The 27,097-nt window shown below is 43.1% G+C and overlaps 1 protein-coding gene across 8 annotated transcripts in view; it reads right to left on the bottom strand.

The window, feature by feature from the left end:
• Nucleotides 1–27,097, bottom strand: part of INPP4B (inositol polyphosphate-4-phosphatase type II B) — a 520,158-nt gene that overhangs the window by 145,319 nt on the left and 347,742 nt on the right. For all 8 annotated transcript variants that reach the window (XM_045830759.1, XM_045830758.1, XM_045830757.1 and 5 more), the window contains 2 exons: nucleotides 9,737–9,848; nucleotides 3,092–3,164 (listed from right to left, as the gene is read on the bottom strand). In XM_045830759.1, coding sequence (XP_045686715.1) covers nucleotides 3,092–3,164; nucleotides 9,737–9,848 — 185 coding nt within the window. The remainder of the gene's footprint in view (nucleotides 1–3,091; nucleotides 3,165–9,736; nucleotides 9,849–27,097) is intronic.

Here is a 27,097-nt window from a genome sequence, read left to right as displayed (position 1 = left end):
GAGACCCAACCGTCCAGTACTTCCCTACGTTCAGAATTAACTCCGCCTACTCCCCCACCTGGCAACAAATAGGTTCCAGGGTTACTACCACGTTGCTTACATGAATAAGCAAATAATGAAAGAGGCAAATCTACAGTTTTAATAACTTTATTCTGTGAGTTATGTGATTAGAAAGTCAAACTATTGTGAACGAGAGCTTTACGTTTCTAATGCTTCCTGTCTTCCAGTGTGCCATGTTTCCAAGGGTGTAAAATCCAGCAGCTGAGAGGAACTCGGTTTCCCATAGCATTAAGGTGCTTCTCTAGCTTTCTTACAGAATTGCAGGTTCTGCCCTGCTCCTTCTCATCCCTTCTCTCCTCCTGCCCTCAATTCCCCGGACTCCCAACATCCACATTCAACTTGGAAGACAAAACAGAGCATGAAAGAAATGAGACCTTAGGGGGGAAGAGCTTTTTCTTTTTAGTCTTACAATAGATAACCGAATTTCCTGAATTATAAATGAAACCACTAGAGATATAAATAGAAGAGGGAAGAGCTGCTGAAAGATATGACATTCTCTTCCTCTCACTCAATAAGTACTTCATAACTCGCTGGGGGCTGGCAACTTCCATATAATACATTAATGCACAGACCTGAGAAGAACGTCGATAGCTCCCTTTGCCTACAGATTAAAAAAAATACCACGTGGGAATATAATGGACTCATTCTAACGTTACAGAGTTTAGATAGATAAATAAATAGAACAAAAGACCAAGGGACACACAGGCCAAGTTCATACATATTCTATACCTGCACAACACACTTTCACATTTCAAACAGAAACACTTCATGAAGAGTACTTAGTTGTAGTTTTAATTTTTTAAAAAATCTAGCACACACAATGCAATATACAGATGATGTATGATAGAATTGTGTACTTGAAACCTATATCATTTTATTAACCAGTGCCATCCTAATACATTTAATTTTAAAGATAAACAAAAAACGCTAGCCTTTATAACATTTGACAGTCACTTAGTCTTCTCTTTGCCTAATAAAAGAAAATATGTGTGGCAAATGGCCAGGCTCTGAGTGCTCCTCTGGGCCGACTAGACTAAGATTGAACAATGTCATTGGAACTCAGTGCAGTATCACTACCAAGAGTGTCACCTCTGTGAAAAAGGAAAAGCAGCCGTCCATCACCTCTCCCCCACGGAGGAAGTATATTTGAATTGCAGGACGCATGTGCCCTCGTCAGCTCCAGGCAGCTGTCTTTGTCACGTTCCAATGCACGTGTTAGGAAGAGCACCCTGGTCATTTGAGAGACTTAACTGCAGTTCCAAGACTCACGCCTCTCAGATGTTAGTGCGCGAGTGGTAGGAGGAGCTGATTTATTTTTCACCATGTTTCCTCTTCTCTGTCTCCTCAAGGAATATATTCTCTTACTTAGAAAGCCATTTTTTTCTTGTTTTCTCTTTGAAATTCACATTAAACCCACAAGTATTTTAAAATGGCATTTCTTTTGGTGGGCATAAAAAAATTACCAAGTTCACCGGAGTGAGTCGCTAAAAAAAATGACAGTGTAGATGATTTTGTGGATAACATGAATTGTTCCAACTCTATGGAAAATGAACTTATCCCCCACACTCGATTTTAGTTCTCAAAACTGACATTTAGTAAGTTAAATGGATTATCTGGATATATTAAAATAGAGTAGTCAAGGTTTAGTCAACTTTCAGGTGGAAAAATCAATGAGAAGAGGACCCTTGGAGGATATATTGGTTTCCCCACACTGATCATTTATCAAGTACTTCTACAGTGCGTGGCTGGCCTCACTGTCAGGCAGCCCTGCACTGTTCAGTGAACAGCCCTCCAAAATTACATCCTTAATAAAAATAAAGAAAACAAAAAACACGTCTTTTGGTCTTAAGCTGAGAAACAGCTGCTCTTCTTTGGTAGAATCCTTCATTCCATGTCAGTATGGTCAATGTTTTGTTGTTATCGTCAGGTTTTACTGCGAGTTCTCTGTGGGTGCACACACAGTCAGAGCGCTGTCTTCCCTTTCCCCTCCCCATCCTCCATTATTAGTGGCTTCCTTTGGGGAACACCTGTTAATAGTTTAGGGGTTATGTATTAGTAAACCTTTGACTTATGATATCGGTCATTAAGCTCATTATAAAGCTATCTATGTCTTTGTTTAAATGTATAACATGGCAGGGTTAGGAAAATATTAAAGCTGATGCTCTTGTTACACCAACATATTAATGAATGGCTTTTTAGTAATAGCACAGCCTAGTAATTATGAGCAAAGGCCATGGGATCAGAATTGGATTTAAATTCTGAACCTGCTGTTTGTTAAGTAGGTGACCTTGACCAGTGGTCCCATCTGTCCCAAGGGCATAATGATGACAGTGCCTTCTTCATAGCACAAATCAGATATCAGAAAGCAAGGTAAGACGGGCACATAAGGCATTAAGCATATTGCCTGGCATTGTAATAGTCGTTATTTACCATTATTATTATTACTGGTATCATAATTTACATTATTATGCAAATATTCGTTCCATATTTTACATATACATTTTTATCACACATTTTTTAACTGGAGCATAAGTGTCAGTTTTATTTACAAGGTCATAATTTAGCATATTGCTAAGAGCCTTGTTGAAATTCAAATATATTACTATGAGTAATACAGCAGATGCACACACACCCCAGAATGCACAAACACGTGTGTGGATTTTCCCACCAGGTCCATATATCTACTGTTTCAGCCACTTTAATCTGAGTTCTATAATGAGGAAGTCAAGCTAAATAAGAGCTTCGCATTTCTAACACTTACTCTGTCTTCCAGTGTGTCTTGTTTCTGATAACACAAAATCCAACAGCTAACAGGATTGATATATCCTTGTACAAAGATTTAGAAAGTTATCTATATGTCTTGCATAGAAACTAGTCACGTCTACCACACTGGCACCTCACAGTGACCGATTCGATCACTCAGTGTTCATAAATGACTCTGCGAGCAGGCCGCCCAGGCTCCGCAGTGATTTCACAGGAAATTAAAGTTTATGTTCAGGTGAAACTAAGGTTCTAGAGCTGAAGTACCTACCTGCGTTCAAAAAGGGTAAGTTGTCTTTTCCGCTCCCACTCTCTGGGGCTGTACATTCACATACCAGTGCACACTAGGGAAAAATAAAAGAAACGGGGAAAGAAAACATGTTTGTCAATAATCAAAATAAGCAAATTCTTTGACATTGTTTGCAAAACACGAAGCTATGCACGTGGTTTCAAAAATTCTAAACAAGACATGTTGTACATCTATTTGCAGGTTTGGCTTTATGATCAAACTGGCTTATCTTATGACTTTTTGAATATAACATGATTGTATTATATAATGGCAGACTACAGTTCGGTTCTGGTTAAAGATGACCCAGGAAAGAAAGTAAAAAGTGGGAAAGGAATGTCCCCAGATGTTCCTACTACAGCAAATCACATATGACAAGCTGAAGGATTTTGTTTTCCTAACAGCAGGGATGATTGTGAATCAATAAAAAGCAAGTTATTTTCTAGCCTTTAAGTAAGGGCGATTTTAAATACAAAATGAAATATGCTGTGACATCTAAGTACAAAAGAAAAAGAAGAGTTTTGTCTCCAGCAAAACAATGCAAACACTCGCTCATTGAGCGTTTGGGCAATTCATACTTAAGCTGACCCAGAGGCCACAGGCCCTGAGCCGTTTGCAGAGCCAACGACTTTCTAGACAGGAAAGAGGAGAGAGTCAGGGGACAATGTTCCCGTGTCCCCAGTGAGTAAGCACAAGTGAGAGACAATATCCCAGATAATCTATGAGTAAGCGTGGGACTCTCCTTCAGCTTCCCATGAAATTGCAAGTAACGGGAAGCAAAAGTCTTCTGGCCCCTATTTTCACACTGGCACCAGCATTTGTTTTCTTCAAATGAGTTTCCTTCTATCTCCAGCCAAAAAAACAAACAAACAAAAAGAAAAAAGCCAAGGGAAGGAAAAGAATGAATTTTCAAAGCAAATATGTCAAACACAAACAAATGAATGCAGATGAAAACAAAACAAAAACCCGAAATGTTCTTTTGGTGAGGAGTTCTGAGGGACACAGCCATTGTGGGGGGCTCACGGCTTTGCTCAAGGGGCCCCACAGACTCAGCCCAGCCTCCCTAGGACCGTGCATCAGAACTGTGGGGGCCGTTCCCTACCCGCCCTGACCACGGGTCTCCCTCCACTCGCCGCCCCCCGGTCCTGGACGCCTGCGAGAGTCATGGCCACTGAGGTCACTGATGATGATTGAATACATATTTCCTTCAAGCATTTCCAGATGTTCATTTAATCCTTGATTTAAATGTTACGTTCTGTATTCTTATAGTCCACTACTTATTCTTCGATCAGAACATTTATCACATTACTCAGAAAATTTCTCGAGTACTTATATTGAGGTCCTAGTTCATTGAAAGAATAGATAACTGCAAACAGCTCTTAAAATTTGATGTTCTCTAAATTATGACCAATCAGAAGTCAGAAGAGGCCTCTGCATTTTTTTAATCCACAGCTATTTTGGAAATGCACTTTCTAAATCGTAAGAGGAGTGTGCAGCGATGCTGAGACATCCTTAAAACCCTTTATCTCTACAATTTCCTATTATTTCCTCTCTCCTTCCAACCTACATAGGGCTGTTAAAATAACGTTTCATAAACACTACATTCATCATATCAATGTTCTGTTCTAGAATGCACAGTGGTTATTTACTGCCCCATCAAATCCTGTAACCTCAGACTGGACTTCACATCCTTCCCTGACTCATCTCTGCTACCCTTCCACATGAGAACCAGGTATATAGCTACAGGCCATCCTCCTGTCCAAAAGCAGATCATCATCTACAATACAGCTTAGGCAAACAGTTTAGATGAAACCCTTTCAGTGAAGGAGTCCATTATTCACAGGGATCAGGCTGTCATCCTGAGAAGTTGCTCCCCAGCATGGAGACACCCCTGCTTTCGTGGAACCAAAGCTGACTTTCTGTTTCCTACCCGGAAGCCTGCGATGTTGACAAATGGATACAGAAACGTGATGTCATACATCCATAATCCCGTCCACACTGGGGCAGGGGGGAGAAATTTAGGACGATTTTAACCTAATAACATTCTTATCTTGCAATTTTTGTATTGTATTTAAAGCTCTGCTATTCACAAGGATCTCAAGATTTAAATTCATGAAACATAAACAGATATTATCCCATAAATATTTACTAAGCTAATTAATATTGTCATACTTTGACTTGGCAATTATTTTCTTCAATTGTTCCCCGAGTGCAGCTTATATCTCTCTTTAGATTGAAAGATTTTTTAAACAAAAAAATCAATTTCTTATTGCCTTAGCCCATTTTATTTTATATTGTTACAGCTGACCCTAGAACCATTTTTACACTGTGCTAAGACGTTACAGAGAATGGAGACGCTAGAAGAAGATGCGGCATCTGTGCTGAAGGAGGCTTAAGCTGCATCTGCTGTTCATTCTTATCACAGTGACGGGTATTCACAGCATCACACACTTATACTGTGTGTGCTCACAGTGTAATGACTTCACTTTGTGACTCTGAGCAAGCATTGCGCACTTTTTGGACCACCTGTAGCTCCATACACCTACTCATTTTAATGAATACTTTAAGAAGTGCCATTAATGGTAATTGTGGCCAAGCAGAAGAAACAAGATATGTAAAATTCTTGGAGCTTAATGATTTTAAATGCCACAGAACGTATCAATTTGCTATTCACTGGGCTAGAAAATTAGCCAAATTGTAAGAACAATGATCATAAAGCTCTGCAGGAATCCCTGCAAGACCAATACTTCCTGGCAATGCACTTTCATATCTGTTAGTTTATTCCTTAAATCATGGTTCTTTACATTTGGTCTCGAGTCTCCTGGAAGTCCCTGATAACATTTGTTTTTGCATCCTCTGTGGCGCCCAGCAGGCTAATGTGGCTGGGTGGAAGTGAGCAAAAAAAACATGGAGTTGAGTGTGAGTGTGAGGTGAACAAAGCAACGGGGGCAGCGTGTGTGGGACTCGAAGTCAGGTCCCTGGAAGGATTTGGGGTCACGCCCTCAGGGAGGTAAGCAGCCACTGGAGGAATGACATGTTGTGCATTCCATTTTAATAAGTACTCTGCTGAGAACAGACTGGGGTGGGGTTGGCAGGAGGGAGGAGGGATGCAGGGAGACATTTAAGAGACTATTGTGAAAACGTAAGTGACAGTCAGTGTTGGCAACAGTGAAGGGGTCACGAGTCCTCGGATTCCGGATTCATTAAGAAGTCGGAATCAACAGGGTTTGCTGACATGTTCTCTGTGAATATGAGGAAAAGGAAGGAGTCAAAAATAACTCCAAAATGGAAACAAAAGTTGGGATACCTCGTGCAAAAATTCACCTAATATATTGGCTCTGTACAAGGACAAGGTTAGTATTTTTTTGTGTGATTTTTTTCTTTCTACTGCTATGTCATACAAACACTTTGTCTTCTATTCCCATGTATACTTATATCAAATAAAAGTTGGAACTGGTGCAGAATGGTGAATACCCCCCTGTTCCATCTTCCCTGGGTGAAAAATATACAGAGTGCGGCCAAAAGTAGGTTTACAGCAGTGAGTGTGCAAAACACAGAATTTATTCTTGTGTTGTTATTTATTAATCATTGTATTATTTTTCATACAAACAACTATAAACCTAGTTTTGCCCCACCTTGTATATTAATAATATGATTTGAGGAAACAAGTAAGTAAATGTGTATGAGAGGAGTTTGTACTTTTTTATATTTTATTTCATGCTCTGAAGGCTATGTAAAATTCAAAATTAAAATGCAGTATTTTATATCAGAGGTATTGCTGAGAACTGAATTGTGTTCCTTAAAATTCACATGTTGAAGCGCAAACACCCAATATGAATGTATCTGGAGACAGGACCTTTAGAGAGTTAATCAAGGTTAAACGAGGTCATTAGGATGGGGCCCTAATCCAATAGGGCTGGTGCGCTACAAGAAGAGAAGGAGACACCCCAGTGCATGCTCTCTCTCTCTCTCTCTCGCTCTCACTCTGGCTCTCTCTCACTCTCGCTCTCGCTCTTGCTCTGTCTCTCACTCTGCAATGTACCGAGGAAAGGCCACAGGCACACACAGCAAGGAGCCTGCCTACCAGGGAGAGAGCTATATAGCTAGGAACCGAATCATCTGGCATTCTGACACGGGACTTCCTAATTCTCCCCAACTGTGAGAAAATGAATTTCGGTGTTTAAGCCACTCAGTCTATGACATTTCATTATGGCAGCTGAGCCGATTAATAAAGTTACTAATCTTTTATCTGCTTCAATATGCATGGGGGACACGGTGGGTCATTCGCCCTCATGACTACAGGTCTACGAGTAGCTCCATCTCTTTCTCCCCCGTTTGTGCACACCAGTGAGAGGGGTGCCCTTTCTTCCCGTGACTCCGCCTTTTCATATGCTTCAGTCCTTCGCTGACTTCAGGACTTAAATCTCCATTAGTAACAAATTGTGTTAACGCACTTCAGTGGTTTCGATTTAGCAAGTCAGCAGAAGGGTCTTTGCGCTGGCATTTCCAACAAACAGCCTGATGACTGACCACACTTTGAAAAACACAGAGATAAAGTTATTTCTACATGACCGTTCTGAGTATCGTGCAGAGTGGACTTACTCCACGTCCTGATTGAGTAATCACGAATACGCCCAGGGACCGCCAACAGAGTTTATAGCAACTTTATTAAAAACCTTGCAAAAGGTCAAAGTCTACTCAGAATTCAGATAGGACAAAGGTAAGGCCAGCAGAGCTGGGTATGCTTACCATTTTTGTCACCTGGGACTCGGGCACAATTTGTGCTAACCCTGTCACCTCCTATTTCTAGAACTGCTTAATTGAGTCTCTCTTAAGTCCACATTTCTGGGTCAGAAACATAAAGTACGACTTGGGTGGGGCACATTCCTGTGTATCGGGCTCTCCAGTTATACAAAGAGCATGATTCCATTTGTTCTGCCTCGTAACAGCAGCACAGTGAAGGGTTCACTGGGCTGGTGAGCTTTGAGGACAGAGCGGCCAGTAACAGGGAAAGGAACTCAACTTTGAAATGGGACGTGTGTCTGCTCCTGGCCCTCCCCAGCTTGCAGCCACAAGTCCAGACACTTATCTGCCTATTTCTGCTCTCAGTCCCCGCTTCCGCCCTAAATCCTTTCTCCTTTATTTACATCCCAGCACCCACGCGGTGGTGACTGCAATGGGCTTATATAGAACTCCAAAGGACAGGAGGATCGAATGAAGGGACCTGGCCCCCAAACAGGCATCTGGATTGCACAAATCCTCAGAGGACTGCTATGAAACTCCACCACAACCCTGACATCTAACATTTGGAAGAAATCTGATTCAGCCCTGGCTGGCGTAGCTCAGTGGATTGAGCATGGGCTGCGAACCAAAGTGTTGCAGGTTGGATTCCCAGTCAGGGCACATGCCTGGGTTGCAGGCCATGACCCCCAGCAACCGCACATTGATGTTTCTCTCTCTCTCTCTATCTCCCTCCCTTCCTTCTCTATAAATAAATAAATAAATAAATAAATAAATAAATAAATAAATAAAAGAAATCTGATTCGAACTTCGGGCCTCCTCGGAATATTTTCATGAACTCCCATATGCTCCAAGGGAGAGGAAGGGAACAGAAGAAGAAGGCTTGAGAAGCAGATAAGACCCTGGCCTCCCCTGGGGCAAGAACAGTATATTTTTGAAGCACAGTCTTAGATATATTTTGTATAATCAATAATTTTTAAGTGTTACATAAATGCCATCTTCTGTGTAAATGTTTCCTTACTACAAGAATCCAAATGCTCCCAGATAAGAGACACTAAGCCAGACATTAAGTCAGACTAGGTCTTATCATTTTTTAAAGAAAATGTTCATTTACAAAAATGTAGGAATTTTAACAGACACACAAACTCATTTTCCTGAAAAAAAAAACTATTAGCAGTTTTTAAGTCTGCCCCCTGTGCTTCAATACAACAGGCAGTTGCATTCCTAAGATGGAAATTTAGGATAATACTAGGTCTCAAGTTTCTCTTCCTTGGAAAAAAGGGAGTAGAAAGAAAGTTAAAAATCCCAGGCACACCTTGATACACATTGGCCTTCATCCTGGACTTCAAGGAAGCCACTGGGCCCCCAGCACCCACGTTGCCCCCCCATGCAGAGCAGCCACCCTGCTGGGTACCGTTTCCTGCCTCTCTCTCTGCACTCGCATGAGGCACAATGTTATTGAATCTGTCCCCCCCTCATGTGAAAATGAAATCCAAGTTCACACTGCATCTTTTTCCAAAGAGCTTGCTTTTGGCGGCAGCCCTCCAGGAATTGTCTGGGCATCCCAGGAAGGGCTGATTATGGGAAAATGCCACCCGGATCTGCACTTTGGTTCCCACTGAGAAGGGGCGGAGTCCACCTGGGAGGGAGCCAGTGGTGAGGAAGAAGGTGTCCCTGGGGGCGCCTGGCTCTGCAGAGTCCCTCTGAGAACAGCCTTCTTGTTCAGGGCATGAAACACGCGCACGGTACTCCAGTTCCAGAGCTGATTCCTTCCCATTTAGCTCTTGAATAATGAGACTGCATGCCCCACAGGGCTGCCGGTGACTCGAGCATCTGGCAAAGATGATCGTTTCCCATTTAATTTGTGCGGTGAGCTGGCTGAGACCCTACCTTTTGTCCCTGCACATCTGTCGTGATGTGGTCGGCTTCCCCGTCCTCAATCTCCCCCATCTTCACGACACTGACTTCTATGGTGCCAACGACTTTGCCACCATCGGAAGTTCTGCAACCAGAAATAAACACGATGGAAAGGTAAGAACCTCGTCTTTCCTGAAATTACAGTCAGCCCCCCCCTTACCAGCGGTCTCACTTCCTGTGATTTCAGTTACCTCCTATTAAGTGTGGGCCAAAAATATGAAGTAGAAACATCCCACAAATAAGCAATTCATGAGTTTTGAAAATGCATGCCATTCTGAATGGCATGATAAAATCTCCCAGAGTCCTGCCCCACCTTGCCCAGCACATGAATCATCCCTTTGTCCGGCATCTCCACCCAGGACATAGGACACAATAAAATATTCTGAGAGAAAAAGACCACATGCACATAACTTTGACTACAGCATAACGTTATAATTGTTCTACTTTATTACTCGTGTTGTTCATCTCTTGGTGTGCCTAGTTTATAAATTAAACTTTGTCGTGGGCATGTGTGTATAGGGAAGACACAGAGCACAGGGTGTGGCACAGGGTCTGGCAAACCCGCAGTGTCAGGCATCCTCTGGGGACTTTGAAGCGTATCCCCGGTGGATGAGAAAGGACTACAGTATGTCCAAACATATTTGTTTCTGAAAACCACTAACACTGCTATTTCCTTCGCTGGTTTTAATTAAACAAATCTGCTTAAAACACATGGGCGCATGTTAATGTTGGTGTTGTTTTTAATTTCACAAGAAAATCAATGATGCGTCTGTAAGGTAAGTGCATGGATTGTCAACGACGGCTTTGGGGGGAGGGGGGAGCTCCGCCGGGCTGTCGGGAGCGGCCTCGGGAGCCGCCGGTCGGGCCTTGTTTGGCAGCCTCCACACCTCGGTCCAGCATCAACGGCGGCCCGCTAAGCCAGATGCATGGGATGCTGTATACATCTATCACAGAAAATGCAGCCGGATGCTACAAAGAGAATCAACATCCCTGTAGGCCTCTATCACCGGGCCATTGGCTGCTGAGTTTCATTTTGTGTCTTTGCCCGAACATCACTTTTACTTTCTAAGGGACTAGGTAACAAGGAGTCTCTCCGAGCAAACACAAGAAAGTTAAGGTACACGCAGAGCAGAAATTAATCGTGGAGATCATTTAGTACAACCTATTGTTTTCTCAGAATGAAAAAAACAGAGACTCAAAAAGATGGAAAGATTTGCTCAAGGTAAAGGGTTCTCTAATTTCTTTCTCTGGACAAGAAAATATACAGAATAAATGATGCCATCGTACCACAGAAACATTGTCACAGTAATGCTATTTTTCCTTTGAACCTCTTTTCTTGAAAATAGGTAGCTCGTCACCCCGCTAGTTTTAAGTGTTGTTGTAACTTCTGTCTAAGACTAATTGACTAACAGTAGTTACATGACAGTTTTCTTTATTTAGTCATGTTCTTTTCTGAAATTTGTTTTTAACTATGATCTGAATACCAACACTGTCTTTCTTTCAACCAATTCCTTCTAAATGTCACTATTTTATTATTGGACATTTCAAAAAAGAGGCATGGGAAAATTAGTATAAGTAGTTTACCAAAAGGCTAATAAAAATAATAGCTAAGTAATGATTATGTTATTAGATCATGAATTATGCTTTTGAGAAAACTGAAATAGAAAATTCTGTTGACATACACAGCTAATGTTATAATGTAATAAAATAAAAATTATGTACATAAAAAGTTATTTACTTATTAAATAGCATATTAATATTTCTCACTAAAATGTAAAATGCTTCTTGGCAATTTTTAAATCAGTATAAATCATAATATTGACTCAATTATTTAAAATTAACACAGAACATGTATTCATCACCGAGAGGCTGTGCACACGGATGACAGCATAATCTGTGCCGGTGTGAAAAACTACATGAGCTTCAGTTCTGGGGTGGGTTTAAATAACTCACTATACCCTTTCCCCACTGAAAATGACATAACAACTTGTCATAAATTATGACGTGACATAACTCTACAGTTGTTCAGTACCTAATAGTTAAATAGTTCATTGATTAGAACCCTCATTGGTACCACTTACAATATTTTTCCTAAGGGATTTGTAGACTTTCTCCCCCAAACTGATCATTAATAATAATTAAAAATATCTATATCTTCTCAGAAGAATTGTTTAAATTTTTTTTTCCTTGAACAAGCTGAGGTAGCTTAATGCAACGCCTATATATAATGTTCTAAATGCTTTCCTTGAACTGAAGCGAACCATGCACATCATGATTTGGAGCGGAAGGTAGACTTGCCACAGCCGAACCCAGGACCCGGCGATACGCCGACGTGTGCTGCATCAGTTAAAAGTAGGAACTCAGGCATTGGACTTATCTGCCAGCTGCGTGACCACAGGCAAGGAACTTGGCGACAAGAAACTTCCTTTGTAAAGTGCAGATGGTGATAACTTTGTTGTAAGGATTGCATGAAGTGACATGATTTTTGAGAAGTGCTCAAAACAATGCCTTCCATACAAACTAAGTGCTTCTCCCATCTCCCCCACGTCTTCACCTAGTAGTAGTAGCAGCGGCAACAGAATTAGTGTGGTCATTAATGTGTTATATTATATTTAATTTGATTCTCTCCAGAAATGTGTTACTAAGATAGTCATCAAGTATTATAGGAAAAGAGGATAGGATCTTATGTCATATGTATTTCAACAGTTATAAAGTACTCATTAGAGATATAAAGCTTTAAGTAATAAAAGATGATGTTATAAAGCTTCCATTCTTAATAGGGCAAAGAATACAAGTTTATAAATAATCTCAGTGACAGCATGCATTTCAAAGTGGCAAAGTAAATGATTGAGCAATGTATTGTAGGAGTAAACTTCTGAGCCAAAGGAAAACTCTGTATTCCTTTTTTAAAAAGTATCTGGCTATGTTTGCAATAACTTTTATGCCCCTGGATTTCCTACTTCGCTTTATCCTGTAAGGCTTCCACTTAGTCCCAGAGCAAAGTCAAGGCAAGGTGCTTGGTTAATCTAGCGACATTAGAGGGATTCTAGAATCAATATCTTTCCCCCAGACCATTTTAGATAGGACACCCTAAGTACCCTGAAGCATGCTTTTTCATCTGAGATTTGTGGGAGATGGAGTGGATGGAGAATATCGGTTCTGAACTATGCATTGAACCCAAGATACCCAGAGCACGGTTCACCCTGCTGACGAGCCGGTACTTAAAATGCAGAGAAAGTTCTTACTTGTTCGGTATGAATTTTCTACGCACAGAGTATGGATATTAAACACTTCTTCCCAATCAGGAGAGTCATGACTGAAATATCTATTCCATGTCTCCAAAGACCATTTCATAGAATTTTAGGAAAAAAAATACATTCTTGAATGCTTAGTTATGCTTTCAACCCATCAAGTTGGGGAAGCTAGCTTAATAATAGCTTAATCATTATTCATCACAAAAAAAAAATCTACTGAATTTTATGTAAAGAAATTCACCATATCTTTATAAGAGACATATTGAGGGGAATTCTGGACTTGGAATCAAGAAACCCAAGTACTGCTTCCAGCTCAGCTGCTAACTAGCTAGGTGACAAAGGACAATATCACTTCAATTCTCTGGATTTTAGTTCCCTATACTGCAAATCAAAGAGTCAGTTTCTAGCAGCTGCTCTATAATATCAGCAGTCACACCCCCTACACTAAGTACGCCTATGATTCCGTAGTATGACTCCGCCATAGGTACCACAGGCCATCAGAGGCTGCTACATCCTTGGGGAAAATCTCAGATACATTCTAGCCTCTCATCCTCACCCCCACCTTCCTGCCCAACCTTCCCCCAAAACAAACCAAACAGACAAAATGCATGCTAAACCTGGGAAGACACTCAAAACGTATAGTCCAATAAAAAGAGCTGGTTTTTCTTATTATATCCAATGCATACATATATATTTTGTTGGCATTATGGCATCGCATCTTGGTATTTTTATAAGGAAATAAATTTGACTGAACTGAGAAACACTTCTGTAAAAATGTATGTGGCAATAAGAACAGGCTGTAGTAATAGATAACGACCTCAATTTATGTGAAGAAAAAAAGAAGACTATGCTATTTCAAACAGTCTATCGCCAGGTCATTACCGCTAGTTAATGCAGAGAGCTGTAAGAGACATGAAAGATGGATAGTTTATGGCTGGTATAATACTTCGATCACAACATCAAGTTCTTATTTCCTTCAGCAGATACACTTAAATATTTAACCACGCCCACAAGATGAAAAAGTGGGAAATTTCAGCAACACCAATCTATACTCCCTTTTCATTTAGATTTCAGTATGCAGAATACATTAGTGATTAAGATTTTTTTTAAATCTGCCTTTAAAATAACTCCCCTAATGTCTCCTAATGAAACATTCAATTTCCTGGGTTGAAACATTTTTAGAAGACTTGAAGAAAAGGGGAAGGGAGACCTTCTTTCTAACGAGGGACAGCTGAATGGTATTCTTCCTCTAACCTTCTTCACGACCTATTATACCATGCTTAGCAGACAAAAAAAAACCAACTACCTCTGGAAAGGTTAAACAGTAACATGTAAATAATTCCTCTACCCTGGAAAGGCCAGAGAGACACAAACCAACAAACGACTCTGTGAACATCCAGAGGAAACCCATCACGAGCGCGGTCAGTCCTCGTGAGTGTCAAGCGAGCCTGCTGCTGTGCACAGACCTCTTCGGCTGCAAGACACGCCTTGCATTTAAACCACCTACACAAGTAACTGGGAGATGAAGATGTCACCTGGATGAGAATAAACAAAGGCCGTAAGTAAACAAACAGAGTGAGTGAGCGAGCCAGCGCACCCTGACGGTCTCTCTGGTGAATACATTTATCTGGCCGTGCTGGATTTACAGAAGGCTCACAATAGGAAGGGTTCTATTTCAATATGCATAACTAAACATACCTCTACTCCAGCTGAAGTACATACATGTGAGAAGCCCTGTAATACTTTCAAAGTAGAACTCAAATAAAACTCTTTAGTAGTTCTCACTATTAGAACTTAAACCCTCAGGCTCAGTCCTTGGTGTTTTCCTCTTTTCTCATGGTAAGCTGGCCTTCAGAAATCCCACCCATGATTAGGAGATTCAGTTCTCTCTTCCATGAGACTCTCGCACAATTCTATATTCCCTACTCTGTCCTGATTTCCTGATTTAGAACTCCAATTTCCTTTTGTCCTGATACCATCATGCCACATTCTATAAGCTTGAAACCTAGCGTTTCCTTTCCTCCAACCCCAACTCACATTGGCAGCATACTATTCTCCAAAGACCAAAACCACAAGATAATCCACTTCTATTTCTGCCTTGCCCCTACCTTCCAGTGAGTCACCACGTCCGACTGATTCTTTGTCTACAGAGTCTCTTTGATGTGTTCCTCTCCATTGGCAGGGTCCCAGTTAGCTTCATCGCCTCTGTTATGTTACACCCGAACAGCCTGTGTCCTGTCCTCTGGGAGCTTTATCTTCCATTCCATCCATGTAAGGGTTTCTTCCTAAAGCCCTGCTGCCTCTTTTTTTTAATTTCCCTTCCTGTGTTAAAAACTCTTAGACGTTGCCCAGGGCCAACCCAGAGAATCTGAAGTATAAGCCTGTCTTCAAATGCCTCATACCAGGACTGGTCAAAAGTTCTAAACAGCTCCACAGCTTCAGTGCAAACTGGTCCATATCTTCTCACACCATTAAATAACACCGCGTGCTTAGTGGAAAGTGCCGTGAACTTTAACCAAGGTCTCAGTTCTGGTGTTGGCTCTCTCTTTGCAGTACGAGCTATGTGACCGTGAGCAGGCACTTCTATAAAATGGTTCTAGCTATAAATATGAAGGTTATAAACCATTCTACTTATCTCACAAGATTTGTGTGACCAAGAATAAAATACCTTACATTTAATTATGAAAAGGCTTCAGGGTATGGCAGTGGCTACTACACTCACACAGTCTGGGGCACAAAGCTTCAAGAGCACATCCTAGGTAAGTTGATCGCCCACTTTTCAGACTGATTGGCTTGTAGAGTCCTTTCTAATGCTAAAAATGCTGCTAAGAAATTTCCCCAATAAAATTAGCTAAAGCAAATCTGCCCTTTATTGTGCCCCTATTAAAAATGTAGACATAGTTAAGTTAGATTTGAAACTTCTTGTTCCAACGTTAAATGAGAAATGCAAACTGTCTACTTGAATGTAAGAAATATCCTGCCAGCTAGTGAGAAAACAAGACTGACATCATGAACATGCTTTTTTCAGGATTCACAGGTAACCGAGGTAACGTTCAAGTTAACAGGACGCCGTGATTCGCCCATTGGTAGATAAGATATTGCAGGTAAGACGGAGTGAGCACCCTGCACCCTATCCCATTGCGGCATGTAGCCATAAAACCTGGACAGAAGGCACACAGCCACTCTTTGAGGACTCAAAACCACAGTATTGGTAGAATCCACTTCCTATGGCTGTATACCTGTCCCCCCGCCATTTTTTCGCTGGCTATGGGATGGGATGACACCAGCTCCTCAGAACACCTCCAAGTTCTCACCACGTGGCCTCTCTGTAGGCAGTCCAAGAGAGGGCAGTTTGCTTTCCCAAAGCCAGAGGGAGAATTTCTCCAGTCTGCTAAGGAGGTGTGAGTCTGACATCTCAGATACCCAGTGAAGAATGCGTTTTAAGGAGGGAGTTATCCACTGTGCAGATATGCCAAGAGAGAGGAGCACGGAGAATTGTCTACTGGGTTTAACAATACAGATGCCATTCATTCCTGATCATAAGAGCTATTAAGAGGAAGTAACAGGGATGAAGGCCTGGTGAGATGGGTTCGACAGACCATCATCGGAGGCAATGATGTAATGATTCTTCTATTAAGAAGAGCAGGGAGATGGAGTTGAAGTTACAAAGAGATGTGGGAGATTTGGCGGCATTTTTAATGCTAGTAGACACGGTCTAGTACAAAGGAAATCATCATGATACAAGATTAAAGGGGGATAATTGTTGGCAGAATGTCTTGGAGAGGTGAGAAAAGATGCAATCTGAAAGACGAGTGGGGGGTTGACTTCACACGTGGAACAGAGTTCATCTGCAGTAACAGGATGCAGGGTGAGTACGAGCTGATGGGCTGGTAAAGAAGGCGTGGGAAATTGTCAAATTCCTCTTCTCAGTGAAACAGAAATCAAATAAACCCACTGAGAATGAGGAAGAGCGGAGATATTTTGGAGGGCCTGGAACAAGGATGTGTAAAACAATGGTCAAGGAGAGCAGGAGGGCAAAAGGAGCAGGGAGACCTAGTAGGACGACAGACCGGTCGTGAGGGCACCCGTGAAGTTGGGGGTCATGACCTCTCATGAAACCCAGAAGCACAGAAGTCGGAGCCTCCTAGCCTACTCAGCTGCGAGGATGCAAGTATGGAGAAGGTGAACAAAATGTTAGTTCTAAGGCACAACTTCTAGGATCAGTGACTTGGTAGAGTCAAGGAGCAACAAGGGGGCTACTGGAAAGATAGGAGATGGGACCCTGGCTCAGTGGATTGAGCATGGGCTGCGAACCGAAGTGTCGCAGGTTCGATTCCCAGTCAGGGCATATGCCTAGGTTGCAGGCCACGGCCCCCAGCAACCGCACATTGATGTTTCTCTCTCTCTCTTTTTCTCCCTCCCTTCCCTCTCTAAAAATAAATAAATAAAATCTAAACAAACAAAAAAAAGAAAGATAGGAGATGGGAATCGGAAAATAAGATACTTAAAAGTAAGACTCAGAGGGGCGAGATTAACGACAAAACCTGGGAGTGACCAAGGGAGTGGGTTGCAAAGCAGGCAGAGAAAATTCCAAAAGCCCAATGAACTGACAAGATCCATCCATAAGGCGTATACGAGGAGCAGTGCTAAAGAGGGACACAGTGAACTGAGAAGTACAACCCTCATGACATGAGGGCAGGTGACGGCTTTAGGTCATCCCAGTAAAGGGAGAAATCCCATCATCACACATCTGCGGCCGTGAGCCTCGGTCCAGGAGAGTTTACAGAGGAGGCCCATCCTGCAGCAGGTGTGACGGGCAGCGGTTCAGCAGGGCTGTGAGGGGGAGAGAGGGCCAGCTTCCAGGTAAATGGAGAGAAATGACTGAGGGTAGGGGATGGGGCTGAGGAGGGGCCTCAGGCACCAGAACAGAGTTGGGGAGCCGAGGGCACTAGGGCCAGAGTTAGAAGGGGGCAAATGGGGAAAATGAGGCACGGCCATGTGGAAGAAGGGTTTCTGTGTGGGGACCCAAGAATGAGTGATGGCTTGTCACAATAACGAGACTCAGTGTAGCTGGGCAAAACATGCGTGGACAGACAGGGCAGCACTTATTTTAAAACACCATAAAACCTGAAACAGCCTCTTCTCTAATTTAAGGTTGTTTTGCTACATTGTCTTAATATTGTGTTACTAAATCACCTGGTAATTACTTTAGAGGTCAAAACGGGACTGATGCATAGTTAAAACAGTGTGGATAGAACAATAAAAATCCCTCCAGGAATTTTTGTTAAAAGGAAGGAAAGTAATGAAAGCAAAATTCAAGACTCACGGCAAGTTCAAGTACATGGAAAGTAAATGTCTTTTATTCATGCTAAACAGAATCAGAAAATCAGCGGAAATCAGTCAACTGTCCTGTACCAGTTTCTCAACATGAAGTGCATGAGAGAGCAGTGCTTTTTATCCAAATATCTCCGTTTTAAAGCGTGGCTTTACCTTTTTGGATTATAAGAGAGCATATCTATTAGTAGTTAAAAGGTGTTTTTCACATCTCTAAAAAAAAATCCATGTAAGAAAAATAATGGGCCTGGGTATTTGGCAGGTTGAGGTTCTCAAAGGAAGTAGAAAGAGTGAAACTTCAGACAAAGGATTGGAATTGTAGATTCAAGAAAGGTGCTTCTATATCCTTTTGTAAATTTTTGAGAGCTGAATTGAAGTTCACATGCCAAATAAAAGTTCCACAAGCTTGAAACAACCCTGAATGCAGCGGTTTTTCTCTTTCATTCTAAGATAAACTCTTGAGAGCTCAGTATGAAAACGGAATAAAATTGGAGAATGCTTGAGCAGAAAGTAACTCTAAGCATCATCCACTACATTCTGGAGAAACTGAGGCCCGAAGAGGTTAAGGGAAAAGGTCAAGGGCCCCTCACAAGTCATCAGCAGTGCTGGGATTTGGCCAATCAGAAGGCTACATCTGATTTTTTTTAAATTGGTGTATGAAAACCAAAAGATGAAATGATGGTTATTTCTTTATCTATTTATTTCAGGCTTCCTGGTCAAGAAGTAGTAAGGCTACCCAGAACTTCTGTCCAACTTGGCTACAAATCAGAGGTTCTTATGACCGTCTTCTTGGATTTGGTCATTTGCTCGAACAGTTCACAGAGCTCAGAAAAGTACTTATGCTCACCAGTTTATGACGTTGTAAACGGCATCGTAAAGGGTGAAGATGCACAGCCAGATGGAGAGGGGCATCCGGTAAGGTCTGGAAGGGGTCTGTGTGCGGGGGCTTCGGTCCTGAGGATGCAAATCCTCCCAGAGCACGATCGTGCTCCCCGACCCGGAAGCTATTTGAGTGAGCCCCATACTCTGGACATTTTCCCGGAAGGTTGCTCCCGTGGGCACGAAGGAGTGTGCACGCAATTTCCGGCCCCTCTCCCCTTGGAGGATAGGGTGTGGGGCTGAATGTTCCAAGCTTCTCATCATGTCTTGGGCTTCCTGGCAACTGGCCTGCACCCAGGAGCCCCGATGTCTTGTGCTTGGAGGAAAGGTCAGGTAGCTCAGAAAGCAGGTTTCTGAGGAGCGTTGGTGTGAGCTGTTGGGAGCTACACCAAACCATCACAAAATTGATGAAAATTTTTCAGAACAGGACTCTAAATGTATTGACTGATATAAAAGCACACACACAAAAATCTACTTCCTGGACACTTATGTCTGATTAATGCTAGAATTTGGATTCTGATTCTTTTCAGCGATGTGCCTTGGTTTCCAGTCCCAGCTACTGTGCTAGGTCATCTGCATGGCCGTGGCACACAGCCTGCACTTGCACTTCACAAACCAGCCTCATGCACTGATTATTCACATGCATGACTCAAAACAGAGGGGAAACCCTTGCCCAGAAGGAGTAATCGTGTGCACTTGTGAAACATTACTGGTTCTCCATTCCCGGCCTGTCCTCTAGCTGAAGAGCCCGGGGAGTCTATTCTTCAGATGACTTCCAGAAGCAAACCCTCCTAACACTTGGAAGTTCGTCAGCCTTCCTGTCTGACCGTCCCTCTGTGCTCTGTAGGGAAGACATCAGGTGGAAAGTTTGTAACATTTTTATGGAGGAATGAACCCGTAGAGTATAAAAAAGGGGAAAAAACACTCTCCAGGAAATAAATAAATATATATATATATTCCTGGTATTTACTCACTTTAGCTCTGAAACTCAGAGAAAATTGGGCTGCTTCATTTTATGTGCACGATTAGAATTTTTTTTAAATCTGCACCCCCTCAACATTGATTGCTCGCCTCCTGTACACACCCCGCCCTGACCAGGGATCAGACCTGCCACCGGGGTCTGTGTCCTGACCGGCAAACTTTTGGTGTATGTGGTGATGCTCTAACCAAGCGAGCCACCTGGCCAGGGCCATGAGTGGCATTTCTGAACTCAAAGAATTTATAAAAACAATCTCTGAGAAAAAAATGAATAATTTTATAACAAATATTATAAAACCAACTACAAATATTTTTACTATTTTCCCTTCACTGAGGCCTTCGCATATTATCTCAAAATATTATTTCAAATGAACTTGGAAAGGAAGATCACATCACTCAAATGGCACCTCCTTCAGGGCCTGGCGGGGTTCGAGGGAGAAAAGGAGATGGCATGAGAAAGAAAGAACGGGGGGGGGGGGGGCAAGCTTTATTTTCTGTAAAAGTGTAAAGGAATCCTTTAATTAAGATCTGGCTTATGAACCCATACTTTAAGTTCATCTCGGTGGCATTATGATCACTAACAGACAGGCGGGAAAGCTTAAACAAAGTCACTCCCTCCTGGTGACAGTATCGGAACCCCTGCCCCCTCCAACGTCACAGTCACAGGCTCACCCTCAACGTGCTTGGAAGGCTCCGTGCCTCGGCCACAGGAGCAGCTCCCGGCCACGGGCCCTAGAAATAACGCTCAGTAGCTGGGAAATGGAGTGTTGGCTGGCCGTCTGCCGGGCAAACGAGTAAACCAGAGAATCCTTAGAAGCCGCCTCTCCTATTTACTGCGTAAACCCCTGGAAAAATCTCCAATTTGATTCTAGATAAGAGAAAAAATAATCCCCACTCTGCACCACTTCTAAATTGAGGATTGAAACTTTTAATCCTGCCTTGAATTACAGAGACTGCATCAATTTGGGGGAAGATAAAAATAAAATAAAGCTTAAGTTATCTGCCATGTCTTTGATGGATGGATGAGAATGAAATCAAGTCTATTACAGCACCTTAACTTTGTTTGTGTCAATATTATGTTTTAATTGAATGTGCTTCTTTACTTTCCAAGTGACATATGTGAACAGCAGACAGAAGTTACGTTCAGCATGTATCTCCAAGCAAATTTGGTTATTTCATTTGCTCTTGTAATAAATAATATAATTGTAGGCCCAGCAGCCTACATTAGGTTGGGTCCCATTAAACCTGCCTTCAATCATGTCAACTTTAAAAACTTACTGTGCAAGATGATAAAATTGTCCCATAATATAAGAAACTCGTCAGTGCCACACAAATCCTTAGCTACCTAATATTTTCTATTGAATTCAACTAAGCTTAAGTACATTGACCAAAGGACCTAAGGATCACCCCACAGTAAGGCTGGCCCCATTGCTAAAAGCCACGCCCCACCCCCTCCACACCCCCATGGCAACACAGTCTTGGGAAAAACAATTTGCTCATATTGGTGCAAAGTGTAATAAAGTGGAGCAAAATAAACTTGCCTTTTCTCTTTTTCCTTCTCTCTTATCATTTTATCTTTGATCCCATCCTTCTCTTTTGCCTTCTAAAAATTGTTTATCATATTATTTTTGTGTATTTTCAGTCTCCCTACCTTCCATTCATAAAATAGTAGTCTTCCTCCTTTTCCTGACTCGATCTGTTTATCTCACTGAAGTCTTACTGCAAACGATCCCTTTCAAGTTTCAAGCACACACTCACCGCGGGACAACCACGCTGAGCCACAGCACGAGACACCCGTGAGTTTCACTTACTGGGTCAGGGTACAAAATCCCAGGACAGAGCATGCCCACAGGGGGCATACATTGTCAAGGGGAAGGTCATTTTCTATATCTTTTCAGGCATGATACTTCCAGCACCGCTCACTCGGGTGTATTAAGAAGAACTGACCACGCGTCAACGGAAAAGCGAAGTCCAAGCTCATTGGAAACACAGTTAATACATGGGAGCCTTCTGGGGATCGTTAGCCTCTATTAGCTGGAACAGGAATGATGAGTTCGGACCTGCTTCTTCAAGCACCCACTCGAAGGCCTGATGCCAGGAACACGGCCCTTCGGTGAAGCTGAGGAGCTGATGGCGAGCCACGGTGCGGGGTGGCGACCGGACCTGTCTCTGACGTGCTGGGAGGCGGTTGCCTCTCAGGTCTTAATGGGAGTGGATGTGGAGAACACCGGGGTCTCATGGCTGCACTTACCCCTGGGGCAGGGCGTATCACAGACAGAGGGAAAACACCTGGAAGGCAGTGCGGCCAAGAATCTAAGTTGCGACACCAACACATAGATGTTGTGTTCTCCGGTTGCCCGAAGTTGAAACTGAGCTCAAAACCCTGAGAAGAAGGGTTTGTAGTTCGAGAAACACAGGCACTCTGACTCCGCTTTTCAGAAAGCGCCGAGGGCACAGAAGCCTCCGCAAATGAGGGAGGAGGCGGCGAGTAGAGTGGACAGTAACGTGTGAGGCTACGGATGAGGCTGAAAAGCGGATCTGCTGCCTGGTAGGCCTTGGCCAAGGTTTTCGCACAGGTTCACGTTCACGTTCCTGCTTGTTCAGGGGCGAGAAGGGGAATACAGAGTTTAAAATAGGACAAGAGCGTGATCAGATAAGGACTTTAGAAAGGATGAGTTCAAATGATGGTTCTTATCCTGGGTCAACCAAGAAAGAAAGAGGACCCAGAGGCAGAGCGTTCCGGGAAGCGCTCAGTGTGGGACACTCGTATTACTCAGTGACTGCGAATCTAAGAGTGTGTCTACTTATTCAAGCTCCACAAACTCTGTCAATGAACTTCAAAGGCCATGCATGCATTTTGTCACTCCTTCCCTGTACGTTTTGGACAAATATCGCAAGTCAGTGTCTCTATAGGACCTGGCATGAGTGCAGAGCAAAACGCCACACGGTTGGCGGCGCCTGCGGCTGTGTGATGGGGTGCAATGGGGCTCGGGAGACACAGGGAGGAGTCACTGCGGGCGGGTGTGGCACACAGCAGGTGGGAGTGGAAGGGCCTGGTACAGGAGCCAGTGCTCATCTGGGGGCAGACCACGCGCCTGCCTACAGATGTGTGTTAAAGAACATACTTCTGGGGAGGGAGAGTTGTTTTTATTTTCAACCCACATTTCCTAAATTTCAGGGCTGTGCTCCTCGGGACCTGGTGTGTGTTAACCTGTGAAGAGGTGTTCCATGAAGAAAGCTTCTTATGGCCAAACTGGTGTGGGAAAAGCTGCAGGTGACACACGTCCTCTGAGAGTCCCCGTGGGCCTTGAGGACTCACAAAGGCTCTGAGAGTCTTACAGCAAGGAAGCCCACCTCCCTTTTCTAAATGTAGTGTTTTCAAACTTATTTGATCATAAAACTTCATTCAACAAACGTTACACATATAACCGAAGGAGGCTGGTGTTCCGAACAGTCCTGTGTGGAAAAAGCTGATACAGTGTCCAGAGCAGCAGGAACACAGGGGTTATAAGGACAAAAGTGACTTTGGTAAACACGGGCAAATACAATGTAACATTTTCAAGTCAAACATAATTCCCTGCAGGCCTAATCATCTTTGAAAATTATCTTCCAAGCTAAATTAGCTCTCAAACTTCCTAGGCAGGTAGGTCTTTGTGTACAGCTATTAACTCAATGTGATTTGCATTTTAAAAGAGGGAAGATTGCGGGCTCTTCTGAAGGAGTGGAGTTGCTATTGAAGTCCTCCAGATATGTGCTGTCTTTTCAGGGACGGAAGGCTCTACTTTGCAATTTGACAAATACGCCATCTTTCGAATAATGCAAACTAAGGAAGTGCTATTCGGTTTCCATGGTCATGCCTACATAAAAACAGGTTAGAAACATAAAGAAAAATGGACACTATGTAACTGCAGAGCCATTTAAGTGATACATGAAAGGTGGTCCCGTTGAATGAGATAAAAAAAGTATTAACACTGATGATACTAATCATTTTAGTTGTAGGTAATGAGAATGATGAGCACCAGCTTTGCATCAGACACCATTTCAGGTACACAACACAGGTCGTGTACAATACGTTTCATTCTCACCTGGAAACACCCACGTGCACACACACGCACACACACACACACAACTCTGTGAGGTGGGCACCACTGCTGTCCGCATTTCACAGACTGGAAAACGTACTCCCTCTACTTCTCTGTTGTCCTAATCTTATAATATCTGTATACTTTGCATTCTCTTATCTCATGATAAACCAATGCAACTTTAACAGTTATGACAAAATGGCTCATGCTAGAGCCTTTGATCATTTTAAGCAACTGAGCCCCTAAAAGGCATGAACGCAGTTCCATAAAAGAATAGATTCGGTCCCAGAAGCCAACGCCCCTACTCCTGGGCGTGATGCCTCCCTTCCCTCTCGCCGCCTGGTCCTGAGAGATGCCTCTTGGATTGACTTCTGCAGACCGCTTTTGATATAGTCAGCAATAAAACGCATGAGTAAACTCTAAAAGCAGTTTAGACACTCTGTGTTGCGAGGATAAATTTCCACTCTGATTTCAGTGCTGTGTTGCTGAAGTACGAAGTCAAAACCAATTTTACTTTCCCCCACGTCTATAGGGATGCTGCCTGTTTTCGCCAAACAAACTGCTTTCCACAAGCCTCTTGCTGGTGTCTGCACCTAAGAAATCAATTCCCACGAGACAGTGATGAGAGCCAGCCTTTAGGTGTCAGGCAAGCATCCAGCCCTCAGATACTAGAAATGGCACGTCCAGACCAAAGGTTAAGTAGACTCCTCTGCCCTGGATGAGCTTAGAGGATTGTGGGGAGAGAACCTCAGCAAACTAGGCAAGCAAACTGAACAAGAAGCAGGGAAAACAATCTCTGTAGAGGACTTCCTGCTAATGCGGGGAAGCACACAGGACATCATTACATTTACTGACTGCCCAGGATCACCCCGCAGGGAGGTCATCACAGTCCTGTGAACAGAGAGTAAAGAGCAGAGACACGCGTGGGTGACACGGCTGTTGACAAGCTGGGGCTTGAACCAAAGTCTGGGGTGAAAGTCTGGTGCTCTATTGCACGGCGCTCCTTCCTGAGGCTGAAAATGAGAAAAGATGTACAGCTGGGCAGACTGGCTGCTTTCAAATGCGAGCACAGAAAAAGGGCATGAGACTTGTTTTACTTCAGGAAGGAGAGTGGAAGCTACCTCAAGGCGATGAAACTTAGGACCATGTGGGAATACTTTCCTCACAGGGGCTTGTTGGAAAATGGGAGAACACAATGGCCCTCTGAGTTCGAGTCCCTGCCATGGAACATGTCCATGAAGAAGCCGAGGTACCAGGGGCTCTTCAGGGCTCTGTGAGTATTTAATTCTAAGATTCTAAGCGAAATATGTATTCTCTAGAAATCCTTGATATCAAGAACCTTTCTCTCCCCATCTCCACGTGGCCACCTGTCCCCGCTGTGGGACCTTACGAACTCAGTGTGCTTAGCAGGGAAACAGGAAGAGGATCACCTTCCAGGCATGACTATTCGAAGATCAAACACGATGGCCTTTTAAATGCGTCCCCTCGTGAAGCTCAAAGAGTGTTAGTTACCTCTTCCTGCATGTCTCTGCGGTCCGAGCCAGTGTCGGAATCGGACAAGCCACCTGCAGGAGCTGCCTGTAGCGGCCACTGGGGTTGCACCAGATACACGGGGAAGGGGGGCCTCCGGGACGCGAGGGCTCCCCAGAGACATGCATCTGGCTCGGTCACGGGCATGCGTGTTGTTACAAACGTGTTCTACAGATATTGCTACAGAAGCAGTCCATCACACACAGAATTGTAAAGAATGGATCTGGTGTTCAAAGTAAAAACACTTGCGTAACTTTTATTTATGTGTATGAAAAGAGCCGAGGTAGCAGATTAAAATTCTAAGCAAGTTTGATTCCATTTGAATAGAAAAGAAAGAAATGTGTCATTTAAAACTGGATGGTCAGTCTATGGCCAAGGTGGGTGGGTCTCAGGTTGCTGTGGAGTTCGGACGCACTCATGGGAGTCTGAGACCCAGCGTAGCGGGACTCACTGCCCTGTGGCCTCTAGAACACGCCCGCGTTCCCCACGTGCGAGCGGCTAGCGGCTGGTTCGTCTGTCACGCTGAGTGCCCTTGTGGGGAGAGCCGTGTCCCAGCTTAAGGAGCCTTTTCGCAGCCTCGCTTCAGCTCTCAAGTGAAGAACATGCCTTTGGGCTGAGTTAAAAATACGTGTTTTTTTCCTGTTGTTTTTTTTTTTTTTTTACCAACAACAAAACTGAAGTGTGTGTGTGCACGCATGTGCATGGATGGAGGGTAAATTAACAAAATTTCAAGAAATAAAAATGTAAAGATATCATAATTTGGATCTTAACTTCTGCAAGCACAAATATTTGACAATGGAAAATCCATGTATTCGTAGTTTGTGAGAAAGAAAAATAGTCCTAAAATCATGCAGTGAGCACTCACATACACGACCACACAAACTACGATATGCATGTACATGCAGGAATGTGTATGCCCACAAATGTTACATAAAATAGGGAAATTTTAAAAATGAACTGTAGAAGTCTAATGTTTATTACTTTAGTAGCCTTTCCCGGATATCTGTATATTGGAAAACACAAGAACCTGAGAATTCTCTCTCTTTAAAAGTGTCTGGCCTCTAAAAGGAACAGAAGTCAGATACAATCGGTGAGGAACAAACCAAGACAAACAAGCACAAACAGCCTCCTTATCCCGGGCTGAGGGCCCTTCAGCGCAGCAGCTCAGAGGCCACCGAGGCAGCGGAGAGAAGGTAAATCAGGTCAGAAGTAAAACACACGAAGTCCCAGACACCAAAGGCGATGTACGTCTGTAACGTGTCTGGTTCACAGGGAGC

This window comes from Phyllostomus hastatus, unplaced genomic scaffold (genome assembly GCF_019186645.2).
Source record: "Phyllostomus hastatus isolate PE091 unplaced genomic scaffold, TTU_PhHast_1.1 phas_contig_159, whole genome shotgun sequence".
NCBI classification, from domain to species: Eukaryota; Metazoa; Chordata; class Mammalia; order Chiroptera; family Phyllostomidae; genus Phyllostomus; species Phyllostomus hastatus.
Note: the sequence above shows the minus strand (reverse complement) of the source record. Positions and strands in the feature narration are given on the sequence as shown.